This window comes from Halichoerus grypus, chromosome 7 (assembly GCF_964656455.1).
Source record: "Halichoerus grypus chromosome 7, mHalGry1.hap1.1, whole genome shotgun sequence".
NCBI lineage: Eukaryota > Metazoa > Chordata > Mammalia > Carnivora > Phocidae > Halichoerus > Halichoerus grypus.
The window spans coordinates 36,496,656-36,507,868 of NC_135718.1; the positions used below are offsets into that span (position 1 = coordinate 36,496,656).

Sequence of the window (11,213 nt, forward strand, 5' to 3'; positions counted from 1 at the left end):
CTATGCTTGGAGCAGGCTATTGAATGCCTGGATGAATATGAATTCCTGATGTTCAAAAAGACCTTATTAATGTGGATGAAAGCAGCTAGACGGGTGAGAAAAGACTTAAAAATATACAGAGACAAATCCCGAGGGCACGCAAACCAAAATTGTTCCCGTTAAAATACACGAGCTTTGTAGGGCAGACTGAACCTGACAACGTGCATGACACGCCGTGTTAAATGTAAATAAAGATAAGCTTTCCTAGAGGAATTTCAACATCTCTCCCGTGACTGAGCGGTCAAGGCGGTCATGTCCGTGGAGCTCTTGAGCTCCTCCTGGTGCCGCACCTTGGCTTTGGGTGGCTGCCGCCGGTGGTGCCTGGCTACCGAATTTTCCACCAGGAGCTATCCTTTCCATCAAGTATGTATTTTTGTGACAATCGCTACTTAAGAACTATTACATACAGTTTCACTTTAGGTGTAATTTAAAGAACTGTGCCCGTCTACAATCTGGCACCTTCTTGTCAACAGTTACTGACATGAAATATAATTTCCCCTGAAGTTTCTTTCTTCAAATTTAAATTCAAAATAACCTCAATTTCGACTTGGATTTTCTCTCAGAATGGAAGTCCAGGGGCTCGCAGCTCTTGGAGCTTGAGAACAAACTGATGTGAGCAATTGACTCTTCTGCATGTGCTCGTCTGCATCTGCTCGTGGTAAATAGAGTAAAGCCCACGCCCGCGTCCATACTGCCAGGAGGTCACTGGTGGTAGCTTTACTCTCAGTCTCCTTTCTGTCACGTAACTGTGATATTCATACGCAACTAAATTCATTCTCACCTACCATAATTAACTTCTGTCTAAAAAGACTGTTTTAGGGGAATTTTCCCCAAAGCGACTGAAAGCTTTTTAAAACATAGTTGAGCATTGAAACCGTTTTATGACCTTTGTTACTATATTTGAGTATTGGGTAGTAAGTAAAATATTAATAACCTTTCCCATAGTCTACAGAAAAAAAACCCAGTGCGTGAGCAATCGGTGGTTTCCTTTTAGAAATTTCCGAGAAGTTTCAATGAGATTATGTCTGCTAGAGGATCGAGGTCAAGGTAAAAGATACGGCCTCTGGACTGGCTGTTCCTAGCAGCCCTGGGTCAGTCTGGCTCTGCATTGTGAACTTCATGTACATACGGTTTCTTTTTCCAAGTATTGTATTCGGCTACATTTTTTTTTTCCATAGCAGTCATTTCTCTGGTTATTTGCTGCTTCCAGACCATCCAAATAAGAGAGATCCTGAATTTGGCCCCATTTTATAGGTGTGAAGACTGAACGAGGTACTTAGTTTAGCGGCTAGCTGAAGGTCTCACAACGGAAATCAGTGAGAGTCTTTCTCTGGTTTTGTTCTTAAATTCAAGGGCAAGTTTTCCTTGATGTTCCTTTTTAGCCTCTGCCCTTTTTTAAAAAAAATCCAATCTACCCTAAGCCTGTGTTGCACCCTACACTTTAATTCAAGTGCCCCTTTGTTTTTCTTCTCCTGTTTTTATTAACCCATATTAGTGATCTTGATGTAGTTGGGGACTTGGATGGGCATATCATAAAGTAAAATTTAAAAATAAACCTTATTGTTCCTTCAGTCTTGGAGGTGGAACATTCCTAGGCCTATGTTGCTTGCTGACTGGTTGTGAGACCTTTGAAGAAGCTCTGGAAATGGCAGCTAAAGGCGACAGCACCAATGTTGATAAGCTGGTGAAGGACATTTACGGAGGAGACTATGAACGATTTGGCCTTCAAGGATCTGCTGTAGCATCAAGGTAGAGACGAAGTAGCTAGGAGCAGTAGCGTGTGAACAAGGCAAACTCTCCACCCTGGCCATTCACTTAATTATTTTTAAAATGTCAACCCACCAGCCTGGTGCAAGTATCTATGGTTATTGGAGCTCAGACTTGATCTCCCGCCCTTTACGAAGCATTGAAATGTTTAGCCCCTGATGCTTGTGCTTAAAATAGGGCAGCTTTGAAAGAAGGTTCTGGAATACTGCAACAGTTTCCCCTGTTCCATTCTTGTCAATATATCTAGAGAACATTAAAAAAAATTTTTTTTCCCATTAATAGCCATGCTACTTTGCCCCTATTAAAAAAAAGGGCAACCAACCACTCACATTGTAATCCTGTCTGCTTGTAAAACATGGTAGCCAAATCAGGTCATTTAAATTTTAACAGAGTTATTCATAAAGCTTTCCACAGTACTTTGGTGGAAGCATGGGGCCTGCCTGAGGATGATTTTGAATACTCTCGCTAATATTTCCAACATAGCTTTGGCAACATGATGAGTAAGGAAAAGCGAGATTCCATCAGCAAGGAAGACCTCGCCCGAGCCACACTGGTCACCATCACCAACAACATTGGCTCCATTGCTCGGATGTGTGCATTGAATGAGGTAAGGCCTTAATCCAGAGGAAGCCTTGTGTCATTCATACACATCATCTTTAGTGATGCAAAACTGTTGACGCTTACAAAATGATAGATCCTTGGGAAACCTGCCCTTTGTCCTAGTCACATCCTGTAGAACATGAGGGGTGTGTTTTGGGGAATGGAGAAGAATATGCATCTTATTTTAAGTAGGCACAGGATAATAAATGATAAGCCATCCAACCACAGAGTCCGGGTAAGATCACAACCCGTGCCATAGCCTCTCTGACCGTCCTTATTACCACCCACCGACCGAGGTGTGAGGGAAAGCTTGGCTCATCCTTGCAAATAATTGCAGGTAAAACGCTCCACTTGCAGTATTCGATATTCTCTCTGCTTTCAGCTTCTTTACAGTGTTGCCTTGTGGCATGGAGTTCAAGCAGCATTGTACAGGGCTATCAAAGCATAGAGAGCTTGCTACGGCTGAGGCCAGCCAGAGCCCCAGGCACAAGAAGGGGTGGAGCTGGTGACAAAGCTTTGGGAGCGCGTTTTGAAACACTGCAAAATTCCTCTGGGAAACTAGAACCCTTTTCTGTAACAGAAGACACGTAAAGTACAACAGCTCTCACTGAGTTGTGTTAGGAAGACAAGAAAGGGGTTGGGACAGGCAACGGGTAATAGAAGGGTTAAAGAAGCATAGTCGCCTCAGTAATAGAGTTTTTAAAAATATAATTTTAATAGAAACGCAGAAGACAGTCAAACCCGAAGTGTGTAGCCAGCTTGGATTTTCACACACACACCTGTGTAGCCATCACTCGGCTCAAGAAATAGAACATTACAGGTTCTGCAGAAACCGCCTCCTGTCCCGTCCTGGTCGAGCAGTGGGGGTTTAAACAGGGCAAGAGGCGATCGTGATGGTGGGCGGTGCCAGTCCTGCCCGGAGCTCTGGGGTTAGGAGAGAAACACGCTCCTTTACGACGTTGAGTAGAATATGCCTCTGGTCTGAGGCTCAGGGTCACCACTTTTTATGTCCCCGTGTGAGATGCAGTTCAAATGCAAGGCTGAAATGCAAAGAAAGAATGTATCCCAGACACGTGCCTTTCAAAGTCCACTTCGGTCACAGGACTCATTTTAACAGAGGATTTATTTTTTGACATTAACCTTTAAAGGGAGTTTTTCCAAGTAGGCAAACAAGGCCTGACTGATGTGTGTGTTGTGGGCTGTCCTCGTGCACCCTCAAAGGTCAATGAGCCCCGAGGTCCCCGGCCCCACAGAGTGGGAGATACCCTCTCCCCTGCTTTCCACAGACCTTGAGTGAGCCCGCAGGGGGCCTTTTCACAATGATCATATTCACTTTAGGGGGAGGGCAACGGATTTTATTTTTCACTTTTGATTTCAATTTCAATACCATTTATCGTTGGAGTATAGCAAAAATGGCAGTTTGAAAGTATGGCCAGTGAGAGGAACCACCGATCACCTCCCGCCAGGGCTTCACTGGCAGGCATCCTGCCGGCGCAGGCTCCCTGTGGGCGCGCCCGGAAGTGGCGGCCATTTTCCTGTGAGAGTCAAAGCGCAAGCCCGAGTCCTTGCTGAGGGCGCTGGACTCGCCGGGTGGAGAGTGCTCGAGCTCAGCTGGTGCACAGAGGGGCACCACGTTTACTGACTCTAAGATTTTTTTTTTTTTTTTTTACTGTGATTATTGGAATCCTGTAAAATGCTTCTCCATCAACATTGAATTTTTTATTCACAGTTTTGAGTAGAAAATACAAACACGTAATACAGAGTTCTAAAGACACCAGAAGGATGTACAGGGAAGTGGGTAACTGTTTGCACCTGTCCTGCAATGTTAGCCTTGCCCGAGGTAGCCGATGATTTTCAATTTTGGTGTCTTATTCTGTATTGTCTGCAATATACCAGAAACATATCCTTCCAAAGGCAGCAAACTCTATATCACATTCTTGCTTTTTAAACAATTTTATGAGATATAGTCACATCTCATACAATTCACCCTCTACATATTATTTTATGTCTTGCTTTGGTTGTGTGTCAACCTTTTATTATGAAAATTGGTAAATATACGTAAAGGAGCACAATAGTATGAAGAACCTCCTTATAGCCGTTAACCCGAATCAACAGTTAACAAAACTGTGCCACACATGCTTTATCTGTTTTCTTCTTCCTCCTCCCTCTGTTCCTGTCTCCTCCTCCTTCTCTTCTCTCTTTTACTAACATATTTGAAAGCAAATCCCAGAGGTTATATCAGTCTACCTTACATACTTCAATATGTACTTCTGGAAACATTGCCTCATGCTTTTTTACATGATAATACATGAGAATGTTATATTTTCCCTACTTCAATGTTATTTTTAAAAAAGAATTCTCCTGTTGTTTCTTCTAGTCTTTTTTTCCTTTATTCTTTCTTTTTTTCTTTTCTTTTCTTCTCTCTTTTCCTTCTTTCTTCCTTCCTTCCTCTCTTTCTTTCTTTCTTTCTTTCTTTCTTTCTTTCTTTCTTTCTTTCTTCCCCCACAGTCATATCTTTGACCCACCTGGAATTTATTTGAAATAAAGAATGTCCATCAGCTTTTATTGCCATTCTATTCCTTCTGGCTCATTACCAGACTAATGCAGGCCTGGGGCTTTGAGGAAGTCCTACATTGGACTCCCTTGTTTTAGGGGAAAAAACAAAACTCCTAAATTTAATTAAATTCTTCTTTAATCTGAGTTACTTACTCTGAGTGTTTCTTGTCACATCTCAGTCTGGGCAGTTTGTAGCTACCGTTCTTATTTGTGGAAACTTATTAAAACCACCTCCCACACCTCCACCCATAGAAAATATTCACAGTAGTTAATGGGCTTATCAATTTACATTGTCAAAACTTGAGACAGTTAAGAGGCCATATTCCTAGATCCTGATGACTCTTGATAGACTGAACAGAAAAGAATGCCAGCTTCTGGGACTCCCTTCCTTTGACATAAGTGACCATAGCAACTGGCTCTGTGAGTGAGTGGGCGGTAGACAGGCTGAGCTCAGTGTTAAGTGTGTGTGCAGAATGCAAATCCATATCCATATCAACAAAAGTATAGACGTATTTTTCGTTACCATATTTCAACCCACATGTTGACCAAACAGGATTGTCCACCATATAGCCCAAGGATAGAGACTGGGAATTGTTTCTTTTTGTATTCTGGTGTTTGGCATAGAGCAAACTGAGCAAACTTGTTAGATGAATAACCCATGCCATGGCCATTTTATTTATGAGTTGGTTATAATATTTTATAGTTGGAAGTTGGGGGAATTGAAAGGAATGCAAAGGCACATTTAGCTGAACTTGAACTCCAGTTAAAATTTTATATGTGTGTTGGTAGCTGAATTTCATATCAGGCCTAAGTCAATCTGACATAACACTTGCAAATAAGCCCAATATAAGTCACTGCCTCACCGAGCCAGAATCTCACCCTTTTGTTCTTTGGAATGCAGTGTGAAGTTTGTTCTACTTCATCTTGGAAATGCTGAAATAATTTCGCTTAAGAAACAAATTGACTCTGCAAAGTCCTGGGAGTACAGTGAAGTATGGAACATTGGGTCTTTACTAAATGCTATTTTTATACCATTATTTAATTGTTCTTTAATTTTTTTTTTCCAGAATATTGACAGAGTTGTGTTTGTTGGGAACTTTCTCAGAATCAATATGGTCTCCATGAAGCTGCTAGCATATGCAATGGATTTTTGGTCCAAAGGACAGCTAAAAGCTCTGTTTTTGGAACATGAGGTAGGTCAAGTCTGCATGGACTTAGCTGTCCTACATGGAGTGTATTTGGCTTTGTCTAACTGTTGAGTGAGTCCCTCAGTTTTAAAATTGGTCAAGTAGAGGGGCGCCTGGGTGGCTCAGTCGTTAAGCGTCTGCCTTCGGCTCAGGTTATGATCCCAGGGTCCTGGGATCGAGCCCTGCATCGGGCTCCCTGCTCCTCGGGAAGCCTGCTTCTCCCTCTCCCACTCCCCCTGCTTGTGTTCCCTCTCTTGCTGTCTCTCTCTCTCTCTGTCAAAATTAAAAAAAAAAAATGTTTAAAATTGGTCAAGTAGAAAGAGTTGCCATTTAAACTTTGCATTTATACAAAGGATAAAGAAGAACTATATATAAAATGGAAGCTTTCTTCTCCAGCAATAAGGACTGGTAGCTGGTTAATTAAAAAAAAAAAAAATCAGAGGCACCTGGGTGGCTCAGTCGTTAAGCGTCTGCCTTTGGCTCAGGTCATGATCCCAGGGTCCTGGGTTCAGGCCCTGCATGGGGCTCCCTGCTCAGCAGGAAGCCTGATTCTCCCTCTCTCACTCCCCCTGCTTGTGTTCCTGCTCTTGCTGCCTATCTCTCTGTCAGATAAATAAATAAAATCTTAAAAAAAATTTAAATTTAAGAAAAAAATCAGCTAAAATGGGTAATCATTAAAAAATACCTCTCTACTTTAACCATTTTATTTTAACATAAAACATAAATGTTCATTCACTCATCAATTTCTTTGATGTAGGACCAAGGCCTATTTTTGACTATGGGTTCTGCTGTTATCCTTTTTTTCATAATCCACAAATATTATATGCCTTCTTTGATTTCTGATTTATTTCTTTAAAATGGATCAAGAGATTAAAGATACCTATGAAGCACTCTGGTTGCATAATCCTTCTAGATTTTTCCCTCAACCTTTCATGTGTATTGGGATCCATCCAAGTAGAGAGTAATGGTTTGTGACTGCCTTTTTCAATCTTTTTTGAGAATTTAACTGGATTTTCATAGAAGTGACCAATTTATTTTGTACTCTTTTTATTGGTTTAGGTATTAACTTAGATTATGACATTAACATAAAACTGTCATAAACAAATCTGAGGATAAACACAGCTGACTCTTGGCAAGCAGACAACTGCACTGGTGAGAACAGAAGTGCGGGGGTTGCTCAGAGGAGCCTGGTGGCCCAGAGAGGCTGGTGTCCTTAGGCTTTAGCACCCTGTCTGCAGAGGATATGAACATCAGTTAATTGAGAGAGTCCCTTCTATCAAGTTTCTACAATCCTATAAATCAAATTTCTAAGAGTAAGTGAGGGACCTTTCTCTTCCCTACCTCCTCTGCCACCTTCTTTAAAATCAGTACTGTAGAGAGCAACTGTTTGTTTATCAGGGCAGGTCCCTAATCCCTGGTGTGTATTGTAGTAGAAAAAACTTTGAGAGAACTAGTATCACAAACTTGTAATGAATAACTACTCTGGCATTTTTCTCATCTTCAAACCAAATTATTTATCTGAAAAGCTGCCCATGTATTTACAAGTTATTTAGAGTTTCCTAGGCCCGTGTTTTGTTTTCTTAATGCAGATAAAACAATAGGAATTTAAATACTAAATAGTTAAGGCCCAGTGATAGAACTTAATACTAAAGAAAGCCTGTTTTTTTTAAGCAGGCTTAAAGCATGGAGCCATAGAACTTTTGGGGGGTGAGGGGAATGGAGTCCCAGAATTTTCACCTCCCCTCCCCCCAACCAGAGTACCTCCCTTTTTACCTACTTATTTATCATTTCCATGTAAGATTTTGTTTGAAAAAGGAAAAAGTACCTCAGCTTTTAAAAAGCAATTAAAATGAAAAAAGAAAAACCACTGTTCCAGTTCAGCTAGAGTTGCCATATTTAGTTATTAAAAATACAGGACACAGTTATTTTATCTGGCATTTATCTATATTTTATCTGGCAAGCCTAAATCCAGATTCTCTTCAACTAAGGCAGAAAACAAACTCTGGGAGCCATCAGGGATTAAAAGCCATCCACGAGGTCACATGGGGAGTTAGTTGGTGTAAAATAGGGAGTGAGATCCAACATTTTGGGGAAACTCACTTCTGTAGGTAAAAACACAGTCACCTACGTTAACTTGTACAATCCTAGGCCTCTGTGGACTGTGGCTTGGCTTTGTTAGGCGCATGTCATAACTCGGTCTCTATAGCCAATGAAAGTGGAGCATTTTTATAGCCCCTTGTAAAGATCTCTCAGAAAGGGCTCTGCATTCTTAAATTCAGTCTGGCTTAGGCAGGCCTTCCTGGAGGATACTGTGGAGAGAGAACTTTGGGGAGGCGCTGGTGGGACGGTTTTCCTGCCCTGCCTCAGGAGTCCTCACTCAACGGAGTCTCATTCATTCAACTAACAGGATTGAGAAGTCATCAGCCAAGCAGTGAAGACACAGCCTCTTGACTGACTAGGAGTCTTTAGACAATGACCTTACTTCTCCATCTTTGTTTTAGCCTTTGTAATGTGGGGTGATAATAATATTTGTCTCATAAGGTTATTGTGAAGATTAAATAAATTCATGTAAAGTGCTTAGAACTATTTTTAGCATATAATGAGGCCTCAAGAAATGTTAGCTGGCAGCAGCTGAGGCAGAGATCCTATCACGTAACTGCCAGTCCTGGCAAGCGGCCTCCCATTCGGGTTGGTGACTCTTGAGTCAGGGAACAGGCGTGGAGTCTCAGACCTTTTGGAAACCAAGTTCTCTAAACATTTTTATTTTTCAGTTCCTTTCACTTTCACAAAAACATGGGCTTTTATTTTACAGATGAGCAAAGTGCAGCTCCGGCTGATTTAGATGCCTTTCCAAGATCTGCTGAGGGAAGCTTTGAGTTCTCATCTGTGAGATACAACTTGGAAGTCAGACAGATTTGGGGTTGAGCCCTTGCACAAGTGTGTGACCCTGAAAGGGAAATTTACTTTATGACCTTCCATTTCTCATCAGTGAAATGGGGTTCATAGTATGAATTTTGCCATGGCACCGATTAAAATGCAATCATTGTAATTCTACCAATCCCAGCAGTCGTGTAGTACACACTAAGTGCCAGGCATTTCCCTAAGCGCTTTATTTACAGCCGTTAACTTATTTAAGATAGAAAAACAGGTATATCTAATAAATATTATGACTATTATTCTACAGTGCATGGCAGAGTTCAGCTTTTAAGTTTTTTTTACCTACAACAGTAGGGAGCAGCATTCCTAGAATTATTAAACACAGTAAGCATTTGGCTGTTTAGAGATCATCGTGCACAAGTTTTCCTATTGCTTTTGTAGGGTTATTTCGGGGCTGTTGGGGCGCTGCTGGAACTGTTCAAGATGACTGATGACCAGTAGTGATGACCAGTGGACGGAAGAACCTTCTGTGAGAACAGACAACTGAGAGTTGCCGCCGGAGGAGGTAGATGCCGCTGTGGGACGGAAGCCAAGCCATTATGGCAGATGAACCTGCTGGATTTGTAAATAATTTAAAATCCTTCTAACTGATCTTTTACTCTTGGGTTTTGAGCTGATGATTCAAAATGGGGAATACAAGAGTTTTTTCTGTATACTGTATTTTTAAAAAAAAAAAGTTTGTGCAGCGAGGCCAAACCTACGAATTTTATGCATTAACCTTGAAAAGTTGTATGATGTGTAGGAAGGACCTGAAATGTAAGTGCTGTTTATTTTTCTTCTGGGGTTTACTGATCAGTGTGGTAATTTTAACTTCATTTAGTAATTACTCTAGGAGATTCTACCTTTACTTATATTCTTCATGACGTTTCATGATTTGCTGTTGGTTTCAAATGAAACTACAAATCTGGCATGTTTTACTGTGAACACAATTTTGTTTGTTTGTTTATATGCCTTTTTTCGTCTTGGTTTTTTTTTTTTTTTCTGTTGGAATGTCTTATGGAGAAAGAGAGTCCTTCCCCCTGTTTCTGTCCTCAAATGACTCCCTCTTCTCCCCAATACCTTTCTTTAACCTAATTGTTCGTATCAATCAAGGTGCTGACCAACTCGATACGAAGTTAAGCACGAGATTGAAAGCTCTCGAAAGTGCCCTTGATGAGAAAACTCTGAAAGTGTTCATGAATTTTATGAGTCAGGCGAAAGTTGAAAATGATATGCAATTTTGTCTTAACCCTTACGAATATGCAATGTTTTGTTGGATTTATTTTCTGTTAGGTTATATTAAATTGAAATGTTTCTCTGATGAAATGTCCTCACTCATGCCCAGCCTATGAGTGGCAGCAAATCCTTATGCAGGACTTTGGAACTTCCCAGGTAAAGTCTCCCAGTAGATTAACTATTCACATTGGGAGAGGGGGGAGAAGTCATGGGTTGAGGTGTCAGGTAATAATACCTATTTGTTTTGTACACGTATGTACATAGGAGCTTTGTAACAAGGCATCTTAAATATTAACATTTTTTCATTTGAAATATTTCAAACTGAAAACTGTATTTCAATCCCAGTTTCTAATATTAAAAAAAAAATCATGATACTGATCTCTCTATACATATTTTTTTTCTTTTTTGAAAGATGTCATTGGAACTGATGGGTAACTTTCAAATGAGAGTCTTGTACAAATATTGAAACGCATGAGGTCTAATGATTTAGAACTGATTAATCTTTTGAATTGAGCATATTGTTGAAAGGGATTTTTCAAGGCAGTGCAATTCCTCCATGATGAATCTTTCCTTTTCTGCCTCCTGAGCACCATCTTTAATTGCCATATCTTCAAGTCTTGAAGAACGTGATGTTAATTGAAGTGTTCACTTGTCTGGTTGAAATAAAGCCTGTTTCTGTTGTGATGTTTTTAGTGTATATGTTATTTTCATTTCTTAACCTTCATGTCCATATTATCTGCTTTTGTACCATAAAATGAATGTGTTGTATTTTTGCTACCCTACATTTCGCAATTTGAGGCTTTCCTGTAAGGGTGTCTTCAACTGAAGCTGTAACTCTATGCAGAGATTTTTTTAAAATAGCTTTATTGTTCTTATACAACTGACTCATTGCCAAAATACTATTACTATATT

At 40.5% G+C, this 11,213-nt stretch overlaps 1 protein-coding gene across 5 annotated transcripts in view; it reads left to right on the top strand.

Annotated features, from left to right (window-relative positions):
• Window positions 1-10,985, top strand: part of PANK1 (pantothenate kinase 1) — a 56,479-nt gene extending 45,494 nt beyond the window's left edge. For all 5 annotated transcript variants that reach the window (XM_036084692.2, XM_036084695.2, XM_078077398.1 and 2 more), the window contains 4 exons: window positions 1,612-1,788; window positions 2,290-2,413; window positions 6,030-6,155; window positions 9,468-10,985. In XM_036084692.2, coding sequence (XP_035940585.1) covers window positions 1,612-1,788; window positions 2,290-2,413; window positions 6,030-6,155; window positions 9,468-9,527 — 487 coding nt within the window. In that variant the 3' untranslated portion in view covers window positions 9,528-10,985. The remainder of the gene's footprint in view (window positions 1-1,611; window positions 1,789-2,289; window positions 2,414-6,029; window positions 6,156-9,467) is intronic.
• Window positions 10,986-11,213: the final 228 nt, after the last annotated feature.